Source organism: Tachysurus fulvidraco, chromosome 20, assembly GCF_022655615.1.
Source record: "Tachysurus fulvidraco isolate hzauxx_2018 chromosome 20, HZAU_PFXX_2.0, whole genome shotgun sequence".
Taxonomy (NCBI): Eukaryota; Metazoa; Chordata; class Actinopteri; order Siluriformes; family Bagridae; genus Tachysurus; species Tachysurus fulvidraco.
The window spans coordinates 19,895,236-19,919,840 of record NC_062537.1 but is presented as its reverse complement, the minus strand read 5'-3'; the positions used below and the strand labels follow the sequence as shown (position 1 = coordinate 19,919,840).

General features: G+C 44.1%; 2 protein-coding genes and 1 long non-coding RNA gene across 4 annotated transcripts in view; 1 reads left to right on the top strand and 2 right to left on the bottom strand.

The window, feature by feature from the left end:
- Nucleotides 1–1,079, bottom strand: part of bnip3lb (BCL2 interacting protein 3 like b) — a 10,472-nt gene extending 9,393 nt beyond the window's left edge. Inside the window, exon 1 of the mRNA XM_027162269.2 lies at nt 920–1,079. Coding sequence (XP_027018070.2) covers nt 920–968 — 49 coding nt within the window. The 5' untranslated portion in view covers nt 969–1,079. The remainder of the gene's footprint in view (nt 1–919) is intronic.
- A 3,690-nt stretch (nt 1,080–4,769) lies between these two features.
- Nucleotides 4,770–5,722, top strand: LOC113652934. Its single transcript, XR_003442976.2, has 2 exons — nt 4,770–5,287; nt 5,359–5,722. It is a non-coding gene; the product is annotated as an uncharacterized LOC113652934 (long non-coding RNA).
- On the bottom strand, nt 5,610–19,826 carry ppp2r2ab (protein phosphatase 2, regulatory subunit B, alpha b). 2 transcript variants are annotated; one of them, XM_027162265.2, is made up of 10 exons: nt 19,592–19,825; nt 17,310–17,387; nt 14,345–14,442; nt 13,891–14,050; nt 10,221–10,333; nt 9,952–10,129; nt 9,290–9,454; nt 8,996–9,165; nt 7,677–7,768; nt 5,610–6,605 (listed from the first exon to the last, which is right to left on the bottom strand). In XM_027162265.2, the coding sequence occupies exons 1-10, from the start codon at nt 19,596–19,598 to the stop codon at nt 6,326–6,328; spliced, it is 1,341 nt and encodes a 446-aa protein (XP_027018066.1). In that variant the 5' UTR covers nt 19,599–19,825; the 3' UTR covers nt 5,610–6,325. The 2 variants fall into 2 exon arrangements, with proteins under 2 accessions (XP_027018066.1, XP_047660965.1); XM_047805009.1 differs by lacking the exons at nt 13,891–14,050; nt 14,345–14,442 and having other exon boundaries at nt 19,592–19,826.
- Nucleotides 19,827–24,605: the final 4,779 nt, after the last annotated feature.

The following is a 24,605-nucleotide window of genomic DNA, read 5'->3' as shown; positions in this document are numbered from 1 at the left end:
ACACAAATACAAAAGCACATACACACAAACATACACACATACATACAAAAACACACACACACACACACACACACACAAATACAAAAGCACATACACACATACATACAAAAACACACACACACACAAAAACATACAAACACACACACACACACACACACACACACACACAAAATATCGCGATACAGAGCGATATATATATATTTTTTTACTCAGAATCTTTATCAGAATCAGAAAGCTTTATTGCCCGTTATGTTTTCACATGCGAGGAACTTGTTTTAGTGACAGAAGCTGTAAAATCTGTTCGGTATCAACACAATGTTTTAGTTTATAAATATTAAACTATTAATGAAAGGTGTAAAGATTTTAAATATGTTTAGTTTATATTTTAGCACTAAAACAAAAGCACTTTATGTTCACTAACGTTGATAAATGTTAAATCTAATCACTTGTTTTATATAAAGCTGGATAAATTCGATAAATAAAGGATAATCAGGATTTAAAGTCATAAATCAGGATTTAAAATCACTCAAAAGTATTTTAACAAAATAAATTATAAGGATGAAAAAAAACCACAGCGAACAAAATTCTCCATGTTTTCAGTCGTCTTGTTGACATAAAACCCAGCAAAGCCACGTCACATCGTTCCATTTTATGATTGGTCAAGAGACCGTCAATCGTTCTTATTCTCCCGCCTTTTTTTACAATCTGCGCATAATCATTGGTTACTTTAGGTGTCAATCATATCGAGCCGTTATTAGGAACGCTCGAGTTAGTTGTTTTGAACTCAGAAAACGTCGTTTTGTATAAAAAGCAACGTGTAAAAAGTCCTAAAAAACGCGCAGTGGGGTACGATAAAGTCCCGTCTTTCGTGCTCCCGGGATGACAGTGTAATAAGAGTGGAGCGGGCGACAGTACGTACCGTTTAATCCTGGCTCTCCTGCGCTTCGTGTAGCAGCAGCGTCCGACATTGTGTCTCTGTACGGAGAGGCTTGCGTAACACTGCCAAGCGGACGCGCGCACTCACGCACACGCACGCTGCACTCCTATTGGAGGATTTGTGTGTATGCTGATCCTGGCGTAAATAGCACTCTTATAAAAAAAAAAAAAAAAACGTGTAAACATGTCTTCTAATAGTGTAATAACACGTCATGATCCGTAATCTGTAAATTCATTACGTCTACATGTCAGTCCTGGTTTGAGTCCAAAGTCAGCCTCGCTGTTGCTATGCGACGGAAAAGACATGGACGCTGAGGCTAAGCTAACTAGCTAGCTTAAAGTCCTGAGAAAGATGTGCAAATAAAACGTTTTAAAGGCTTAAAAACAACGGAAATGACCTTCAACTGGGCGAAACAACCAGATAGATCAACTTTTACCTCAGATAGCGTGCAAATCGATAAGAAAAACAATGTTAACTGCTGAGGCTAATTCAGTTAGCTTTTATAACCTAAAGACATGATATAAAGTGAGCTAATCTGTTCATATGAGCATCATGTTGACCTCAGATACGTGTGTAAATGACTGAGACACATTCAGTGGGACTAGAATACGTGTGTAAATCACTGAGACACATTCAGTGGGACTAGAATACGTGTGTAAATCACTGAGACACATTCAGTGGGACTAGAATACGTGTGTAAATCACTGAGACACATTCAGTGGGACAAGAATACGTGTGTAAATCACTGAGACACATTCAGTACTGGGACTAGAATACGTGTGTAAATGACAGACACATTCAGTGGGACTAGAATACGTGTATAAATCACTGAGACACATTCAGTGGGACTAAAATACGTGTGTAAATCACTGAGACATTCAGTGGGACTAGAATACGTGTGTAAATCACTGAGACACATTCAGTGGGACTAGAATACGTGTGTAAATCACTGAGACACATTCAGTACTGGGACTAGAATACGTGTGTAAATCACTGAGACACATTCAGTGGGACTAGAATACGTGTGTAAATCACTGAGACACATTCAGTACTGGGACTAGAATACGTGTGTAAATCACTGAGACACATTCAGTGGGACTAGAATACGTGTGTAAATGACTGAGACACATTCAGTGGGACTAGAATACGTGTGTAAATCACTGAGACACATTCGGTGGGACAAGAATACGTGTGTAAATCACTGAGACACATTCAGTGGGACTAGAATACGTGTGTAAATCACTGAGACACATTCAGTGGGACTAGAATACGTGTGTAAATGACTGAGACACATTCAGTGGGACTAGAATACGTGTGTAAATCACTGAGACACATTCAGTGGGACAAGAATACGTGTGTAAATGACTGAGACACATTCAGTGGGACTAGAATACGTGTGTAAATGACTGAGACACATTCAGTGGGACTAGAATACGTGTGTAAATCACTGAGACACATTCAGTGGGACAAAAATACGTGTGTAAATGACTGAGACATTCAGTGGGACTAGAATACGTGTGTAAATCACTGAGACACATTCAGTGGGACTAGAATACGTGTGTAAATCACTGAGACATTCAGTGGGACTAGAATACGTGTGTAAATCACTGAGACACATTCAGTGGGACTAGAATACGTGTGTAAATCACTGAGACACATTCAGTGGGACTAGAATACGTGTGTAAATCACTGAGACACATTCAGTGGGACAAGAATACGTGTGTAAATGACTGAGACACATTCAGTGGGACTAAAATACTTGTGTAAATGACTGAGACACATTCAGTGGGACTAGAATACGTGTGTAAATCACTGAGACACATTCAGTACTGGGACTAGAATACGTGTGTAAATCACTGAGACACATTCAGTGGGACTAGAATACGTGTGTAAATCACTGAGACACATTCAGTGGGACAAGAATACGTGTGTAAATCACTGAGACACATTCAGTGGGACAAGAATACGTGTGTAAATCACTGAGACACATTCAGTGGGACAAGAATACGTGTGTAAATGACTGAGACACATTCAGTGGGACTAAAATACTTGTGTAAATGACTGAGACATTCAGTGGGACAAGAATACGTGTGTAAATCACTGAGACATTCAGTGGGACTAGAATACGTGTGTAAATCACTGAGACACATTCAGTGGGACTAGAATACGTGTGTAAATCACTGAGACACATTCAGTGGGACTAGAATACGTGTGTAAATCACTGAGACACATTCAGTGGGACTAGAATACGTGTGTAAATCACTGAGACACATTCAGTGGGACAAGAATACGTGTGTAAATCACTGAGACACATTCAGTGGGACTAGAATACGTGTGTAAATCACTGAGACACATTCAGTGGGACTAGAATACGTGTGTAAATCACTGAGACACATTCAGTGGGACTAGAATACGTGTGTAAATCACTGAGACACATTCAGTGGGACTAGAATTACACTTAGCATCAAAACTCCAGACAGAACTTTAAACATCAGTGCAAAATGATCAACTGCTTATTTAATATATTTACAGCATTTGGCAGACTCTCTTCTTTTCCTTTCTTCTCTTATTTTCTTCCTTTCTTCCTGTTTTTTATTCTCTCTGTCTCCCCTCTTCCTTCCACTCTCTATTTTCCCCTTTCTCAACCCCCCTTCCTCTTTTATTTTGTCTCCCTGTGTCTATTCATTTACATTTACACTTACAGCATGTGACAGACGCCCTTATCCAGAGTGACGTACATAAGTGCTTAAATCTCTAACATTGAATACATTAATGCTGCTCACTCGGTTACATACTTAAGATACCATGAGTTTAAAACATTTGTTCAAAGTTACAATGAAAAAGTGTCAAAGTTTAGTTTTTTTAAATGCAAAAGATAAGGAAAGAAGTGCTAGTTGAAGTGTTTCCCGAATAAGTAGGTCTTCAACTGCTGCTTGAAAATAGCCAGTGACTCGGCTGTCCGGACCTCTAGGGGAAGTTCGTTCCACCACCTTGGTGCCAGAACAGAGAAGAGTCTTGTAGTATACTTGCCTCTTACCCTGAGAGATGGTGGAACCAGTCGAGCAGCGCTGGTAGATCGGAGGGTGCGGGGTGCAGTGAGAGGAGTGATGAGGGCTTTGAGGTAAGATGGAGATGGTCCATTTTTGGCTTTGTAGCCCAGCATCAGTGTTTTGAATCGGATGCGTGCAGCTACCGGAAGCCAGTGGAGGGATCGCAGCAGCGGGGGGGGGGTATGGAGAACTTTGGCAGGTTGAAAACAAGCCTTGCAGCTGCATTTTGGATCATTTGCAGAGGACGGATTGCGTTCATAGGTAGACCTGCCAGCAGTGCATTGTAGTAATCCAGTCTAGAAATGACAAGAGACTGAACAAGTACCTGAGCAGCCTGTGTGGACAAAAATGGCCGAATCCTTCTAATGTTGTAGAGAAGAAACCGACATGAGCGAGTCACATTAGCAACATGAGGGGAAAAGGACAGTTAATTGTCCATGGTTACCCCAAGGGTGCGAGCTGTGGCTGAAGTGGGAGATCAGATCGTTGTGCAGGGATATAGCAAGGTCATGACAGCAGTAGTTCAGTTTTGCTATTCCTTCCCCTCTCTATTTCTCCTTTCTTTCCTTCCTCTTTCTTAACCCCCCCCTCTTTCTTAATTCCTTCCCCTCTTTTATTTTCTTCCTTCCTGTTTTTTATTCTCTCTCTTTCCCTATCTCTCTCCCCCTCTTTTATTTTCCCCATTTCCTTCCTCTTTATTAACCCCCCTCCTTTTTCTTCCTTCCTCCCTCTTTTATTTTGTCTGTCTCTATTCCTTTCCCTCTCTATTCTCCTTTCCTTCCTTCCTCTTTCTTCTTCCTCCCTCCCTCTTTCTTAATTCCTTCCCCTTTTATTTTCTTCCTTACTTCCTCTTTCTCTCGTTTCTTATTTCCTTTTTTCCTTCCTTTCTATCTTCCAGATTGCGAAAGTACCGACTACACGTTAACGCCGTATTTACTTTTTCCATAAAAAAAGTGTGTTGAGTGAAAGTCGTCACGTCCACGAAGAACACGAGTAGTTTCACACCCATAAAAAAAAAAAGAGGATTATTAGACGATTACTAAAAAAGATTACTATATCTAAATTTTATATATTGTGACCAGGACACTCACAAGTTCACCTAATTAAGTAAGTAAATAAAACGAGTCGTCTTTCACGTCCCACATCCTTTCCCCTGAAGTTAATTCTTTTTTTTTTCTTATTTACTCGACTGCACCGAGTCATTTTCAGGTATCGTCTTACAGCAGCAACGAGTCAGAAACACGTAACATGAAGTCGGTACTCCAGAAGTCTCAGGAGGGGAAAAAAGAGACACGAGTCTGTAAGTAATGTTTGTTCAGTTTATAAATACCATTTTTTCCCCATCATCATAATCTCTATAATCTTTCTCAGCTTGTAACGAGAGACAGACAGAGAGGCGAGAACAGAAAAATACAACAAGAGTTCATCAGTCTGTTGGATCATGTAGAGGACAGACGGCGGCAAACAGATCACACGACTACAATACTGCCACGGGCTCGTCGGCACCGAGACCGGCCTTCTTTGTTCTTAGTGTGTGTGTTTGTGTGTGTGAGAAATGTATTGCGTACGTTAAATGTATTGTAGAGGTTTTGGAGAATGAATGGCTGAATGGAACCATGTGGTTTGAGTACAGTATTGAGGAGAATTTATTGAGAAAAAGGACAAAAAAAATTCTTTAAACAGAATTAAAACAACCTAAACAACTTGGCAATTTCACTGAAGATTAAAAAAACAACAACAAAAAAAAACTTTAATGGCACAAAAAGAGCTGAGGTGTAAAGTATACCGGAGTCGGGGGTTCAAATTAGGAATGTGCCGATCCCAAATATTTTTATTACAACACAATCGGAGGCGGCTGGAATCCTCGTCGGGTGCACAGAATTACGGAATTTCTCAATCGGGTTTGAAATGTACATGTTAATAATGTAATAATGACAATAACGTATGCAAATATTGCGTTGTATTGCGTAACTGATCATCAGCACATTCGGAGTTTGAAGTTTCGACAATTACAAAAATAAAAAATAAAAAAAAATAAAAAAACTATGACTGACATTACAAGATCCTGTGGCCAACGTGGCCCTGTAACCAGGCCTGATGGATAAGAGAAGAGGATTGTGGGTACCCAGAGAGGACGGCGTGCGTCACGGCTGGCTCGGTACCGAGTGACCGAGCCCCGCCCTGAAGGGGATCATACAGATGATGACAGTAGTGGTGATGGTTGTCACGAAAACTATTTTCTCTAGTTCCTCTTGAACTTTTTTCTCCACACAAACACGCAGGCACGCACACACACGCACGCACGCACGCAGACGGAGGTGTGAGAGGTTGGTCGCTCCTAGTTGCCCTTCTCCTGGAAGATGTAGAGGTTGTTGGTGGTTGCCACGGCGATGATGTTGGAGTGCGGGTGCCAGGCCGTGTGCAGGATCTTCTTGTTGAAGTCCAGGCTGTCCACGCTGATCTCGTCCTTCTTCCTCTTCCCGCCTGCGCACACGCGCCGAGGCTTCAGCAGCTGCCGGGGCTTGCAGCTCTCACGGCATGCCTCGAGTGTGACGTCTCGCCTCTGTGTGCGCTCCAGCATGCGGAAGAAGTTGTTGTAAGAGCCCGTCATCACCACGCTAGAGAGAGGCAGAGAAATGAAATATAAAAATGCTGCCAGTTTTGCCAGTGTGTGTGTGTGTGTGTGTCTGTGCTCATTTGTGAATGTTTCTCATTTTGTGCGTGTGCCTTTGTCTTCACAGGTGTAACGAAAACTAGCATTTTAATCTAGTTCATGTTCATGCCTCGTTCTCTCAGTGTGTGTGTGTGTGTGTGTGTGTGTGTGTGTGTGTGTAACACATCCTGCTGTGTGTAGGCATCACTAGTTGTGTAACTTTTCCAGCTGTGTGAATTCATTACTAGTTGTGTGTAAACTTTGCCAGCTGTGTGTAACATTTCCAGCTGTGAATGCAGTCATCGCTAGTGTGATGTGTACTCTGGCAAATGTGTGTCTGCTGCCAGCTGTGTGTGTGTGTGTGTGTGTGTGTGTGTGTGTGTGTAAACATTACCAGCTGTGTCTGTGTATTAAGTGAGCATCAGCTGTGTGTGTGTGTGTGTGTGTGTGTGTGTGTGTGTGTGGAAAACAAACAAGTGTTCTGAAAGCGTCTGACTGTAAGAGGATTACATCGAGGCTCGGTGTCACTCCAGGCCACATCACACCACCTGGTCACTGATCGGTTCCCTTTAATGGGACACGCTGTCGGAAACGACTTCCTTACACGTTACTTAAGCTGCGTGAGACTAAAACAAGTGATATTCTGACCCAATGACCAAAGGACTCATCTAAACCTGCAGCCGTTGATAAGAGCGGCTTGTCTCGATATGTGCACCCCACCCTGGGGTGTCATCGGCACTGCCTGACAAAAAACATCAGAGACGAGAAAAACACGCCGCACGCTACGTGCCCCTGTCCCGGAGATGTCCGAATACCTGACCTCTGACCTTTTCCTGACACTGAAGACTTTACCGTCAGTCGTAAATCCTGTGATTTAAAAAAAAAAAAACTCATTTTTCTTCTTTGTAGCAAACACAGTAATTAGATGTATAAGGAATTACCAACTGGGCTGAATGATCTTCACCCGCTGGTCACTGGATGCTAGCATAAGGATAGCAGGACCCCTCAGTAAAACCCTAACCGGACGTCTCCTCACCTGTCATTCCCGCTCCAGCAGCACTCGAACTTGTCGAAGATGCAATCGTTTTCGTAGAGCGAGCACAACTTACTCCTGAGGTATTCGTGCACCTGTGGAGGAAAAAAACAGGAGGCTGAAAAGTCGGAAAAGGGAAACGAGGTTTAATGGATTCTTTATACCAGACACTATACGCCCTCTGGTGTTCACACGACGTTACTGCACAAATGTCCTAGTTCTGTTTTAGATTATTAAAAAAAAAAAAGCTATAAAACTATTTTAAACACTTGTTTATTGATGGAACCTTTTTTGTGTCATTCAAAAATATGGATTTTTATTTTTTATTCAGTACGTGTAGAAAGTGTTAGTTTCCCCCAAACTGTTCAACTTTCTCACCAAAATACGTTTTATTTAAACGCTGTGAAAATGTTCTTCTTTCTCCGAACACGGTAGAAATCAGAACATGGCTACGACTAAGAATACAGCACTTTGGTAGCTCCAGCTAGTTAGTATTCAAGTTAAAAAGTCACTTAACTAGTTACAATTAAATGAATCCTATTGTTTCCTATCTTGCCCCTTTCCCACCGAGGCAGTTTGAGTGCAGGTTCGGAGCCTAATTTAGAACCAGTTCTTTCTGTTTCGACCGCCAAAGCACCGGTTCCGAACCAGGAAAAGTGCTTCTTAAGTAGCACCAAAACGTTGAGACTTAAGAACCGCTTGCGTCAGGAGCTGTGGGCGGGGCTACTGTTAGCGCATTAGATAACGTACCTTAAGTATACTAATGTTTAATACACTTTTACTTTACCGCGATATGATACATTATCAGCACACATGATAGTAGGTAGCTACATGCTAAGGCTAACTTTTTTCTGTGTTAAGGATAAAATAACGTTATGTACTTTATCGATTACAACCTCCGTTTATACAGATTACACGGAGCCGCACGTACACGTCAGATTCGCCGCGTTTGGGTGTTAATGTATGTTCACAAGCCATGAGCATTAACAGTAAAGCAACATCCGCCATTGTTGTTGTGTTTGTCGCTGCTGCGCTAACGTTGCTGGGACACGTGACACGTATACAGTGACGTGACGCTCTCTAGCTGGTGGAAAGGCAAACCGGTTCTTAGAAGGTTCGCCAGTGAAACCAACTTTGAACCAGCACTAGCGCTAACTCTGAACCAGCACCCGGTTCTTTTTGGTGGAAAAGGGGTATTAGTGCGATCTGGTTGGGCGGGGCAATGCACTTAGTTGCCCATCACAGTGACACCAGTTAATCGTGCACGTTTGTGAGCGGGTGTACGGTCTTTGGTGATGATGTCTACGTTCTGGCATTTCTACCTGATAGGTCTCCACTGGCCGGCTCTCCATGTTCAGGTCCCAGATCTTGATGGACAGGTAATCTCGGGTCATCATGTAGCGACCGCTGTGGCTGAACTTCACGTCCGAGATGGAAGAGATGATTTCTGAGAAGAAAGAGCGGTTGCTGGGGTCTTCTGGCTCCTCGAACACTGAGAAGGAAAAAAAAAGACACTCATCTGTAGCGATAAACCTTCAAACAATACGGTTACATTAAACCCGTCGTACGCTCCTCGGGAATAAAGGAGACGTCTTCGGTGTGGTGGTGAGACTCACGTTTGGAGTGTTTGTCACAGAGGGCGGAGGCGCGCATGTCACACATCCGGATGGTGCCTTTGCTGCTGCTGTAGACGAAGGTGTTGCACTGGTGCGGGTGGAACTCGGCCGCCGTGATCACCTCCGTCAGCTCCTCCATGTTGGCTGGCTTGATGTCCACGATGTCTGAGAGCGAGTTAAGAAGCAGGTGCAGCTCCCACAGAAGGATCTCTCTCTGACACGTGCCCACACGCACTCACGTGCCCACACGCACTCACGTGCCCACACGCACTCACGTGCCCACACGCACTCACGTGCCCACACGCACTCACGTGCCCACACACACTGATTCAAACACTCTTTCACCTCTGTTTTAAAATCTTCCTAGTTAATAAGTGGTTAAATTAATAAACAGTAATAAAGTTGTCAGATGATTGACAGCGTTTTGAATTGTTGTGTCATTAAACGTAAAGTTTTTAAACAATTAAAACCATCATTTGCACCCAAAAATAAAACGGTAAGGGGGAAAAAAAACGCCTCAAATTGGTGTCCAAAGAAAAGTACACTTGTATTTATTTTTATTATTATTATTATTGAGTAATATTTGGATTTAGGTGTCACTTCATTTCCAGTGCTTGAGGTGGAAGAACACGCCTCTCCACCCGAGCCTGAACTTTGGATACTGAAGCTGCGGTCGGTGATCTCCAGGTGCCACAGGTTGATGCGGAGGTCGTCAGCGGACAGGTACGTCTCGTTGTCGCTGTTTACGGAGATGGAGTTGATGTGGTAAGTGTGAGCGTTGGCGAACACACGCCGAGGGCTCGCCTCCACCATCAGGTCCATGGGCTTGAACACGGGCACCTGAGAGAGCACAGAGCGGGTAAGACTCGGCAGAGGATATGAGCCGTGTGTGTGTGTGTGTGTGTGTGTGTGCGCGTGTATGTGTACGTACCCGTAGAGAAGTGATAGTGGATGAATCTCTGCACCGCCCATCCTCCTCTTTCAGATTGTAGCCCTCTGGTCTCTTGTCGCGTTCACTTATTTTCCACAACTTTATAGTTTTATCTTTTAATTAAACAAAAACAAAACAACAAGAAAAGAAAAATAACAGGAATGAGGTGGAGGAACTGGATGTAAAAGCTTTAAAGTAGTCAGAACTTTGTCAAATAACAGACGAGCTCCACATTCAGATATCATTTTGTGCACAAGGCACGTTCTGCCGGCTTGTCAATCAAACAGTCCCCGCCTAATTCACGGTGAGGTAACAGCATGCATGTACGTACACACACACACACACACACACACACACACACACACACACAGAGCTTTCACACGTATTTCCGTTTCTGAATCAGAGCGAAATTGATTCCTTTGATTCTTTTCCCTAGTTCCTTATTTTTTGGTGTGACTCTGAATCGACTCATCTTCTCACAAGCGAATCGAACAGACCGCGAGTGCGATTTCTCACCATGGTTCTTTAACCCTCTGAGGTCTGAGGGTATTTTTAGGACCTGGAGAAGTTGTCATCTGACATCTGTGCTTTTTTTTTGCATTGAGTAGGCGTCAACTATCATGAGTATTAACGTGATTAACACCTGAGAAGACAAAGGCCCGCATAATGAGCTGCATAAAGAGCCGCATAATGAGCCTTACAGGTGTGTGTGTGTGTGTGTGTGTGTGTGTGACTGAGAGGAGTTTCTGTACAAGAAAGAATGTGAGGGCAAAATAAATGTGTATATTTTTTTTGTTTGTAGTTTATTTAGAATATTTAACTATCACACAAAATCACTTTAGAAGTTAGTGATGACACAGAAGACACAATCAGGGCAAAACTGCAAAAAAAAACAAAAAAAAAACAGTAAGAGTGTGAGATAAAAAAGGGGTGTGAGGTTTGTAGAAGCCCCACTGACCTACTCTGTCACATAGTACCCAGGATTATACGGCTATACATCTTTGTGTCACTCTAGGAAACGGTTCCTTTTCAGCCGAACACACAAGTGAACATCGCATGCCTGGCATTTCCAAGCACACGGGTCCGGATTTCACATACCGGGTCGTTCCTGTGTCTCGGGGGGTGGGGTGTGTGTGTGTGTGTGTGTGTGTACCCGAATCACTTCGGTTCATTTGCATATGAACAGCGCACTCAGTGGGAGGTGAGAACACATTAGCAAGTCGTGGCCTAATGGTTAGAGAGTCTGACTCGTAATCCTAAGGTTGTGGGTTCGAGTCTTGGGCCGGCCACGACTGAGGTGCCCTTGAGCAAGGCACCGAACCCCCCCAACTGCTCCCCGGGCGCCGCAGCATAAATGGCTGCCCACTGCTCCGGGTGTGTGTTCACGGGGTGTGTGTTCACTGCTGTGTGTGTGTATGTGTGTTCACTGCTGTGTGTGTGTGTGTGTGTTCACTGCTGTGTGTGTGTGTGTGTGTTCACTGCTGTGTGTGTGTGTGTGTGTTCACTGCTGTGTGTGTGTGTGTGTTCACTGCTGTGTGTGTGTGTGTGTTCACTGCTGTGTGTGTGTGTGTTCACTGCTGTGTGTGTATGTGTTCACTGCTGTGTGTGTGTGTGTTCACTGCTGTGTGTGTGTTCACTGCTGTGTGTGTGTGTGTGTTCACTGCTGTGTGTGTGTGTGTGTTCACTGCTGTGTGTGTGTGTGTGTTCACTGCTGTGTGTATGTGTGTTCACTGCTGTGTGTGTGTATGTGTGTTCACTGCTGTGTGTGTGTATGTGTGTTCACTGCTGTGTGTGTGTATGTGTGTTCACTGCTGTGTGTGTGTGTGTGTTCACTGCTGTGTGTGTGTGTGTGTTCACTGCTGTGTGTGTGTGTGTGTTCACTGCTGTGTGTGTGTTCACTGCTGTGTGTGTGTGTGTGTTCACTGCTGTGTGTGTGTGTGTTCACTGCTGTGTGTGTGTGTGTTCACTGCTGTGTGTATGTGTGTTCACTGCTGTGTGTGTGTATGTGTGTTCACTGCTGTGTGTGTGTATGTGTGTTCACTGCTGTGTGTGTGTGTGTTCACTGCTGTGTGTGTGTGTGTGTTCACTGCTGTGTGTGTGTGTGTTCACTGCTGTGTGTGTGTGTGTTCACTGCTGTGTGTGTGTGTGTTCACTGCTGTGTGTGTGTGTGTTCACTGCTGTGTGTGTATGTGTGTTCACTGCTGTGTGTGTGTGTGTGTTCACTGCTGTGTGTGTGTGTGTGTTCACTGCTGTGTGTGTGTGTGTGTTCACTGCTGTGTGTGTGTGTGTGTTCACTGCTGTGTGTGTGTGTGTGTTCACTGCTGTGTGTGTGTGTGTGTTCACTGCTGTGTGTATGTGTGTTCACTGCTGTGTGTATGTGTGTTCACTGCTGTGTGTATGTGTGTTCACTGCTGTGTGTATGTGTGTTCACTGCTGTGTGTATGTGTGTTCACTGCTGTGTGTGTGTGTTCACTGCTGTGTGTGTGTGTGTGTTCACTGCTGTGTGTGTGTGTGTGTTCACTGCTGTGTGTATGTGTGTTCACTGCTGTGTGTGTGTGTTCACTGCTGTGTGTGTGTGCACTTTGGATGGGTCAAATGCAGAGAACAAATTCTGAGTATGTGTCACCGTACTTAGCCGTAAGTCACGGCTATTAATTAGGCGAAACAGGAGAAACCGGACAGCTCCTTACTTTCTTACGGATTACATAAAAATTAGATTATTTGTTTTTGACTTGAACTTGTTCTATTTAAAAGTAGACATTTCAAGATTTCTATGCATGTTTTATTTACAGTACAGACCAAAAGTTTGGGCACACCTTCCAAAAGTTTGGGCACACCTTCCAAAAGTTTGGGCACACCTTCCAAAAGTTTGGGCACACCTTCCAAAAGTTTGGACACACCTTCCAAAAGTTTGGACACACCACCTTTTCGACAGGACAATGACCCCAAACACACCTCCAGGCTGTGTAAGGGCTATTTGACCATGAAGGAGAGTGATGGGGTGCTGCACCAGATGACCTGGCCTAAACAGTCACCGGACCTGAACCTGATCGAGACGGTTTGGGGTGAGCTGGACCACAGAGTGAAGGCAAAAGGGCCAACAAGTGCTAAGCATCTCTGGGAACTCCTTCAAGACTGTTGGAAGACCATTTCAGGTGACGACCTCTTGAAGCTCATCAAGAGAATGCCAAGAGTGTGCAAAGCAGTAATCAAAGCAAAAGGTGGCTACTTTGAAGAACCTAGAATATGACGTATTTTCAGTCGTTTCACGTTTTTTGTTATGTACGTATATAATTCCACACGTGTTCATTCATAGTTTTGAAGCCTTCGGGGTGAATCTACAATTTTCATAGTCATGACAAAGAAAACGCTTTGAATGAGAAGGGGTGTCCAAACTTTTGGTCTGTACTGTATGACTATGAATGACGGAGTATTTTAACTGGACTTCACGTTGAAGAGGAAAAAGCGCACGGTGCGCCTTTGGACTCCAGAGGGTTAGAGCTCAGAGTTTATCTTTCGGAACCTTTATGATCTGATCGAACTCGAGGACGTTTTCTTGCTCATGTTTTATTCCTGTCAGCACTGAACTTTACACGACTCCTCGCTTCTCACCGTAACCGCAGGACGTCCTGGGGACTTCCCCCTCGCCCCCCGTCTCTGACTCACTCACCGTTTGTGGACAGCAGAAACTGCGCTGCGTTCTTCTGCGGCAGCCAGCGGATCTTGTTGATCTTCTCCTCGATCTCCAGACTCTTCAGGTAGTCGAACTCGGGCTCGTGGCTCTGGAACGTGCTGTAAACGTTGTAGTCGCTGCGGCACTGCGCCTTGTTCTGTGTAGTCCAAAATAAACAAACGGATCAAGACAAAACGAAAGGCCGCGTCGCATCGCTGGCTCGTTCTTCCTCCGTCAGAAACATCTTTAGAGGAAAATGTTTCACAAATCACCTAGGCAACTGCCAATCACTGCTGATGTTCATGCTGATTGGTTCATGCGTCGAGTTTGTGTTTGGGTGTGTGTGTGTGTGATGAGAGACTATTACAATGAGAGATGTTAAAGTGACGGGTGCTTTAAAAAAAGTGGAGGGTCTGCGGAGTGATGCATGATGGGAAACGTGCCGTGGTACCTCAGTGTTTTGCTGGAAGATGACGACACGTCCGCCTTTGTCTCCCGTGGCTAACAGCTCCCCTGAGTGGTTGAACTCCACGGTGGAGATGATATCAGCTGTCAGACACACACACACACACACACACACACACACACAGTCAAACCCACAGAGTTCCAGGTGACCTCGCCGTCAGGAGCCCAAAGCGTGCATGAACACAACACACACTCCATAATGTGTTACACAACACTGCAGGATAATTATAGATGTTTCGTTACACAGGAAAATGAGATGCTGCTGTTTGCTGTGGTATAGAACAACATCCCAGTAGAACTACAGAGAGAGAGAGAGAGAGAGAGAGAGAGAGAGAGAGAGAGAGAGAGAGAGAACTACAGAGATAGAGAGAGCTACAGAGAGAGAGAGAGGTACAGAGAGAGAGAGAGAGAGAGAGAGAGAGAACTACAGAGATAGAGAGAGCTACAGAGAGAGAGAGAGGTACAGAGAGAGAGAGAGGTACAGAGAGAGAGAGAGAGAGAACTACAGAGAGAGAACTACAGAGAGAGAGAGAGAGAACTACAGAGAGAGAACTACAGAAAGAGAGAGAGCTACAGAGAGAGAGAGAGAGAGAGAGAGCTACAGAGAGAGAACTACAGAGAGAGAGGAGAGCTACAGAGAGAGAGAACTACAAAGAGAGAGAGAGCTACAGAGAGAGAGAGAGAGCTACAGAGAGAGAGAGAGAGAGCTACAGAGAGAGAGAGAGCTACAGAGAGAGAGAGAGAGCTACAGAGAGAGAGAGAGAGCTACAGAGAGAGAGAGCTACAGAGAGAGAGAGCTACAGAGAGAGAGCTACAGAGAGAGAGAGAGCTACAGAGAGAGAGAGAGAACTACAGAGAGATAGCGCTACATAGAGAGAGAGAGAAAGAGAGCTAGAGATAGAGAGGGAGAGATAGAGAGATAAAACTGAGACAGAGATACAGAGTCTCTGAGTCTCGCTCGCTGGAGTCTGACTCATGCTTTAACCCTCGGCTGTTAACTGAAGCACAACAATGGGGGGATACAGAGAAAGAGGGAGGGACAGAGAAAGAGAGACGGGGGCTTTTGTGTGAGCTCAGGCTCCCTGAGGCCTCTCTGCAAGTGCATGTGTGTGAGTGAAAGAATGTGTGTGTGAGAGTGTGTGTGTGTGTGTGTGTGTGAGAGAGAGTGTGTGTGTGAGAGGGAGTATGTGTGTGTGTGAGAGAGTGTGTGTGTGAGTGAGTGAGTGTGTGTGTGTGTGTGTGTGTGTATGTGTGAGTGCGAATGTGTGTGTGTGTGTGTGAGTGAGTGTGAGCGTGCGTGTGTGTGTGTGTGTGAGAGTGTGTGTGTGTGTGTGAGAGTGTGAGCGTGTGTGTGTGCGAGTGCGTGTGTGTGTGTGTGTGTGTGTGAGAGAGAGAGAGAGTTCATATAGTACAAAAGGACATCCACGTTATTAAAGCAGGAATAAGCTCCACAGGACAAACCATTGTGGTGTAAAGACAGGGGGGTCTTTTGGGCCACAGAAAAAAAAAAAATGGAAGAAAAAGTGATCGAGCTTCTGGAAGCTGATGCGGTTTTAAAAAACTAAATAAACTCATCGTCGTCATCGTCGTCAGATGTGTGTTGTTGTGGGTTTTTCTGTAGCCTGTGATACTGAAGACGTTCTGACACGGCGCAGATCCCCTGAGGAATCCTGGGAGATTCAGAGAGGGCGTGTACGAAGGCGACGGATCCCTCAGACAGGCTGCGGCGTGTGCGGTCATGTTCACGCCGTCAGGGAAAGTTGGGTAAGATGGAGGACGAAACAAACCGAACCGAACGCTGTGCTTTAGACAAACAGCAAAAGATCCTTAACTCCTTAGTCTCCACAGACGCGGAGCTCGAGGCGGAAATAAAGCGAAAGTAAAAGTGTAATTCTGCACAGCTGATTTTACCGAACTGCTTAAAGACGTTTATCGATTAGAGAATATTTATTCTGCCGCTCGTTTCCACACGGATTCAGAGAAGATCTGTAAAAGTCGCCGCTGTAAGGAAACGAGCTCATCTGCATACAACATGAATATGCAAAACGGCTCATCTGAGATGCAGCTCCTTTAAAGTTTTATCGGGATACGATAAAAAGAAAAAAAAAAAAAAAGACACTTAGACACGGCAAATTATGCGGTTTATAGGACCGGATTTAACCGACGCCACGAGAAGGAAGTGGGCGGGGCTTTGGGTTCGAACTCATGGCCGACGGCGTGTGTGTGCCGAACGCTCATGAGGAGAAGGGGAAGAAGAAAGGAGAAAAAAAAATCCATCAGGTCCAAGAGGACAAAAACGCTTCCATCCATCCATCCATCCATCCAGGAGCCGAGGTGATGACAAAAGTTTGTGCCCCCCGTAATGACCTCTATATGTACGTAATAAGGTCTCAGGAGCGCCCGGGTCCTAACGACATCTCGGTATCTCTCGCTTTCTTCAGCACAACGAGGACTGAGCCGCTTCGCACATATCGCTCTTCTCCTTCAGGACGGTTTCTGGCTGCACAGTCAGAGCTATGTGGGAACATGACGAGGCAGGATTCGCACCTTCCTTGTTTCACAATAAGATTCCAGCACTCTGTAAATTGCCCAAAAAAAAAAAAAACAGACACACCTTCTTTTTAACCGACACCGACCGAACCCAGACCTGAAGGAAGGAGCGTGTGGACGTTTACATAGAAGACTAACTTATATTATATACTCGGCTGTAAGATTTAGCAGTCGCTTACTATTAATGTCATAAAACAACATTATACAGTTTATTAAAGTTTTTTTTTTAAGAGATCAAATATCTTCCACTTCTGTTTTTCAGTCTTTATCCAGTTCATTTTAGGCCGTCTGCGCTCTGGACACATGCCCTTTAATGGAGTTTTGTAGGCGTCACGACATGCAAATGAGCCGTGTCTGGAACACACTGTCCACTACAATAAAACACACACACACACACTTACCTTCAGCTACGTCATCATCGATCGCTCCTTTGACCTGCGAGAAACACCACTGCATGTCGTTGCCCCCGCCTCCGGCACCTGCAGCCACAATACACCTAGATTAAACTCCGCCCACAACCACGACAAGACCTATCGTAATCACAGAGAACGGATCAGACCCCACAGACAGGTGTAGTGTTTCATTCTAACATCCTGTCTCCTCAGCCTTACACTCTCACGCTGGTGTCCTGATCGTGTTGCCGCAGAGAAGCGAACAAACGCCTGGTGCTTCGTCAAACCGCTCTGGGAAAATTTGAGACTGGTGTGTAAAAAAAAAAAAAAAAAAGATGAGCGACTGTGCTATAAAAATCCGGCTGGAGGGAAGTGATGTGGACAAAGAGGATGAGGACATTGACTCAGTTGTGTGTCTTTTGAAAGCCGGTGAATCAAGACAGTTCGATACAGATAGAAAAGCATGTGATTTAAAGAGAAGAAACAGGTGGCGTGAGTCCATCAGACCGAGCGGCGAATTACACAATAAACCGATCCGCTGTGGCGATTAAGCGCCGATTTTTTTTTAACCGTATGAGAACAGGAACCGGTGAGGATCAGTTCATCACGCAGGTGCGACAACGGACACCTTCGTCTAGCAGCCGTTATAATTTAATTTACATTCCGCTCCGTCCGACGGTGCCGACGAGGCGTCCGGAGTCCGACAACCTCGGCACGCGGTTACGTCGCACAATTCGGTTTAATCAGCGGTCCACAGTGATTCCTACTGAACTACACTGAATACGGTCAGTTTAAACAGGACACAAACAATAAGATATGAACATAAAGTTTAAAAAGAATAAATAAATAAATTAAATAAAATATTCCCTGGACTTACAAGATATTTGAGTCGGTTCAGTCGTAATAAAATATTAATTTACTTTTATTATTAAATTTTTTTTCCAGCCAATTCGATCCTCAATCCGGTACACGCCAAACTTTTGCACTTTTGTATGATAGGGGTTAGGGGGTAGTCGTGGCCTAATGGTTAGAGAGTTTTTGACTCCTAACCCAAAGGTTGTGGGTTCGATTCTCGGGCCGGCAATACCACGACTGAGGTGCCCTTGAGCAAGGCCCCAAACCCCCAAACCTGTTCCCTGGGCGAATTCTGAGTATGGGTCACCATACTTAGCTGTATGTCACGTCATATAGCATTCAGAGAGCAGACTTTCTCCAAAGGGATTATAGAGATATTAAGTTTGCATATATTTCTCACTACAGTCTCGAGTCTCCTGAACGACTGATGAACATTTAGAAATTAAGTGACCTTGAACCAGAGAAAGCAGAAATATATATGAACACACACACACACACACACACACACACACACACACACACACACACACACACACACACACACACAAGGTTTTAAACAGCAAGCAACAACAATCCTGTAACATTTAACATCTCTGAGCACAATCACAAAGGGTCACACAGAGGGGGAAAAAAACACTGATGTTTATCTGGAACACTTTATGTGATGAATCTTTTGCCCCATTTGCCCCATTTTTACTGCAAATGTCTATCAAAGTGCATTCTATTAAATACCTACAACATTTACAGCAGCTGGATAGTTTAACTTATAAAATGAAAATACTACTGATTTAAACTCATCCACCTAGACTAAATAAATAAATAGATAGATAGAATAATAAACAAATAAATAAATAAAGCCCCAGATTCACTAGCAGTAAGTTGAGCTAGCAAAGCCGCGCGCTATTCAACCCCACCTATATTCCGAAACAACCCGCCTCCTGACACGAGATTGGCTGACACGTCCCATTCACAAACGGTTCCTCAATAACAACGAGCCAATCATAGCACAAGGAGGCAGGAAGAGATCAACCAATCAAATCAGCTTGTCTGATCATAACGGAAAACGGGTAGGGGAAATAAAAACCACACAAACACGATAGCAAAATAAATAATATTGTTTTTCTTTTCTTACTCTATGTACAAAGGTTCTAAAAACCGGAATAAAATAAACGCAATAAGAATAGTCAAATAAAATACACATCGATAGATAAAGTTTGGGCGGATGGAAAAGCAGGATGCTAACATGCTAAGCTACAGACACGAGCACTGTTTCCGTTCCTGAAGCGTTCACACGTGATGATACGAAACACACGCTGCAGTACAGAGATGCCGACAACGCTGTCAGGTGTTAAGGGCACTGGAATAACTCAGGAAGCGATGCACTAACTTGTTATCATGACGTTCCTGCAGACTAGCGGTTAGCTTAGCAAAGTTACCTGCCATGGCGAGAGAGAATCTCCGCGGCGCTTCCTGATAACTTTCCCCAGCAGTTACTGCAGATCAAATCAAACCTTTGCTTGTTAACAAATCGGGGGGTTTTGTTTTTTTCTAGCCGCTTTATTTGTCTCTGCACGTCTCCAGCTGAAGTCCCTGTGAAGCAGCACAAACTCTCCTCCTGCCTTTTCCTCCCACACTCCACTGTCCACATTCAAAATGGCGCAACCCCGCCCTACCCTGACGTGACGTCATCAACAAGACAGCGTCACTCTGGGAACGGGGCTCTGCCGTGACGTCATTCGTGTGCGTCGATATGCAGAAATAAAAATACTGCATAATAAAACCGTGGAACAACTTAAACTTTTTTGTCAAAGCAAATATCAATATTACACACACACACACACACACACACACACACACACACACACACACACACACACACACACACACACACACATATACATATATACACATACACACACACACAAATACACACACACACACACACACATATACAGTACAGACCAAAAGTTTGGACACCCCTTCTCATTCAAAGAGTTTTCTTTATTTTCATGACTATGAAAATTGTAGACTCACACCGAAGGCATCAAAACTATGAATGAACACGTGTGGGATTATATACGTACATAACAAAAAAGTGTGAAACAACTGAAAATATGTCATATTCTAGGTTCTTCAAAGTAGCCACCTTTTGCTCTGATTACTGCTTTGCAAACTCTCGGCATTCTCTTGATGAGCTTCAAGAGGTCGTCACCTGAAATGGTCTTCCAACAGTCATGAAGGAGTTCCCAGAGACAAGTGCTAACACTTGTTGGCCCTTTTGCCTTCACTCTGAGGTCCAGCTCACCCCAAACCGTCTCGATCGGGTTCAGGTCCGGTGACTGTGGAGGCCAGGTCATCTGGTGCAGCACCCCATCACTCTCCTTCATGGTCAAATAGCCCTTACACAGCCTGGAGGTGTGTTTGGGGTGTCCTGTTGAAAAGGTGGTGTGTCCAAACTTTTGGAAGGTGTGTCCAAACTTTTGGTCTGTACTGTACACATACATACATACACACACATACACACACACACACACATACAAGCACATACACGTACACACAGACACATGCACACATACACGTACACATACACACATACACCCCATTAAATTTGGTGTCTAATTTCTCTGAAAAAAAAAATCATTGATAAAATCACAGCTGCTGTATTTTGTACAATTTTGTGCTTAAAAGTTTGTATACATTAGGGGAATTTGCAAGGTGTGAACCTTTTTTTTTTTTTTTTTTTTTTTTAAAATAAAACATGAGTAATGTATTTTATTTCTTGTAAAATGTATTTTATTTCTTATAGGACCCAAGTTAATTTGTAAGGCATAACAGAATAGCACAAGCTATTCAAACAAAACATAAAAGAAAAATAAGGAAATAATCCCTGTTCAAAAGTTTGCATAGTAAATAACAATAACAGCTCTTAATATGGTGTGTTGCCTCTTTAGCATCAATTATGGGATGCAATCTTTTGTAATAATTGTGCATGAAGTCATTAATTCTCTCAGGTGGTTAGAGTTGCCTGATCTTCTTGGCAAAATGTCTCGTTCCTGTAATTTTTTTTTGGTTGTCTTGCACAAACTGCATGTTTGAGATCTCCCCAAAGTGGCTTAATGATATTGAGGTCAGGAGACTGTGATGGCCTCCAGAACCTTCAACTTTTTCTGCTGTAGCCATTGCAGGGTCATCCTTGTCTTGTGCTTTGGATCATTGTCATGTTGGTACATCCGAGATCGTCCTATGTGCAGCTTTCTGCCATTTGTGTTCAGGTACCTCCTTATTATACTCCTTGAAACAACACCACTTTTTCCCAGAGCATCCTGTATAATTCTCCAAGTTGTTTTTGGGTTGTTCTTTGCTTCTTGAACAATTCTTCTGGCAGTAGTGGGTGAAATCTTTCTTGGTCTATCTGACTGTGGCTTAGTATCAACAGAACCCCTAATTTTCCACCTCTCTATCACAGTTTAAACAGCACTGACTGCCATTTTCAAGTGTTGAGATATCTCTTTATATCCTTTTACTGCTTTATAAAGATCCTCTACCTTATTACGCAGGTCCATTGGCAGTTCTTTCATCTTCCCCATGGTGCAGTATTGAGCCAAGTCAGTGCATCACCTCATGAGCTGAGAAACTCACTGTCTATATATGTACAGACACTAATTACAATTACAATGAGTCACAGGTGTGGAACCGTCCCTTTAATAGCCGTTTAAAGCTCTGTGTGTCGACCTGTGTGTTTATAAAGTGGCCAAACATTCAAGGATATGCAAATCTTTGATCAGGGTTGTTAAGGTGATTCCAGTCATCATTAGATTTAAAAAAGGAGTCAAACAACAATGTGATAATTAACTTCATGTGACCACTATCCTTAAATAAGAAAAAACTCTTTTGCATTATCAGTCCATCCATCCATCTATCCATCCATCCATCCATCCAGCCATCCATCCATCCATCCATCTTCTACCGCTTATCCGGGGCTGAGTCACGGGGGCAAAACTCTAAGCAGGAATGCCAACTTCCCTCTCCCCAGACACTTCTTCCAGCACTTCCGGGTTAATACTGAGGCGTTCCCAGGCCAGTCGAGAGACATAGTCCCTCCAGCGTGTCCTAGGTCTTCCCCCGGGCCTCCTCCCGGTTGGACATGCCTGGAACACCTCCCCAGGGAGGCGTCCAGGAGGCATTCGGAGCAGATGCCCGAGCCACCTCAGCTGACTCCTCTCGATGTGGAGGAGCAGCGGCTCTACTCTGAGCTCCTCCCGAATGACCGAGCTCCTCACCCTATCTCTAAGGGAGCGCCCAGCCACCTTGCGGAGGAAATTCATTTCAGCCGCCTGTATCCGGGATGACCCAAAGCTCATGACCATAGGTGAGGGTAGGAACATAGATCGACTGGTAAATAAAGAGCTTTGCCTTTCTTCACCACAACAGACCGGTATATTGACCGCATCACTGCAGAAGATACTGTACACCGATCACCCTGTCGATCTCCCGAGCTCTCCACCAACCTGAAGGGGGCAAGCCACCATTTTCCGGCAAGCCACCCTTTTCCGGCATATCAGTCATATTTTCCAAATAAATGGCAAAATGTAACAGTTCCCTTCAGGGTATGCAAACCTTTGAACTGTAGGTGTTTTCTGGACCAAAACGTTGGAGAGAGTCCCAGCTCTGATGGGAGAAACTGATCAGAAGACAACCTTGTTTATTTTCGTTTGGGATGTGGTAGCTCACTGATTAAGGTGTTGGACTACTGGTCAAAAGGTCATGGGTTTGTACCCCAGGATCAAGCTGCCACTGCTGGGCCCTTGAGCAAGGCCCTTAGCCCTCAATTGCTCAGTTGAAAGTCACTCTGGATAACTGTGTCTGCTAAATGTTTGTCAGAAGGCATATCAGGGACACAGCAAGGTTCTTTGGTGTGATTGGACCAGTGTGATTGGCTCATTGTTACAGAACAAGCATAAGCTAAGTAATACACTCGCTTTGCTCAATATTTGAAATTTCAGATTTATTTATTTATCTTTAAATCATCAGTAATCCTGAAGCTGTTAAGGCTCTGGGATTTTGATCGGAGGATCAGGGTTTGGGCCTATGAGCAAGGCCCATAAACCACCCTCATTGCTCCACCGGTGCTGTATCACGTCTGACTCTGTGCTCTGACCACAACCTCCAAATTTGTGAAGAAAGGATTTCACTATGTGACCAAAATAAAGGCTTCTATTCGGTTCCTCCTAAAATGCACGCTAGCTTACTGTATGTCTATAGTAAGGAGCATCTTTCCTGCTAAACCTCAAGCTTCCACATGAAGGATTTCTAATGATTTCAGTTCACGAGGCTCGTAAGGAAACCTCTGCTCTTTGATATTACAACTGTGGACATGAGTGAATCTGATACGTCGCCTCACACGGTAAACAAACGCGGAAGTCAGCATGTCCGTCAATATGATCGGCAGGTAACTCCATGTGTGTTTTGATGGACTAGAGTCTTTCCCAGACAGTTAATAAGATAAAGCGATAAAAAACGTTTAAAAGTTCTCAGGAAGGAAATGTTTATGTTCCATGACATCTAATGTATTAAAGGGGCTTTTTACACCTGGTCACTTCCTGCGTTTTCTGTGATCCGATAGCTATCCGATGGTGAAAAGACCAGGTCTAAATGCCCTCCGAAACGGTTTGGAGACGGATATAAATCCGATCGCTCAAACCCCTTCAGGAGGTGGTCTGGGACGCGTTTCAGATGAAACTGTACAGGTGTAAATGAATGAGGTTGTTCAAGCCACATACGTCAGCGCTATACTCTTCCCAAACGGAAGTGTCGTGCATCGCGCCAGAAACAAATATGTTTTCCCACCAGCGCTGGCTCCGATCTTTCACCCAGGTGTCTCGTTGGGTCTTAAAATGCGCTGCTGCTGCCGCCAGCGAAAATGCAGCAAACAGTAATTGCAGAAAATGCACCAAAGTGTGTTCCATTCCAATTACCCCAGAAATGAGGTAAAACGTATTTGCATTTTGGGTGGGAGTAAAAAGATCGGATCGATATCCGATTCGCCGAGACGCGTTTATGTGGCCTGATGTAAATGGGACAGTTTTAACAAATCAGATAGCTATCGGATCAGAGACAACACACGAAGTGACCGGGTGTAAAAAGGCCCAAACGGGTTATGATGTCATAATATATGTCATGTTGAAACCCTCTATACCGAAGACGGAAGTCACGGCTTTCCCGCAGATTGTCAGAAAGTGCTGATTATTTCCGTTAATGTAGAATTAATCATCTCGTATATGGAACACATCTGCCATACAAATCCATGTGAACGATTCTGGCCAATCAGAATCCAGCATTCAATCGCACTTGGCTTCACTTCGCATTGTCGTGTCTTGTTTTTATTCTTTACAGACATTATAAGGTGATTTATAGTAAGCATTACGACTGGAGACGTTTTTTTTCTTCTTC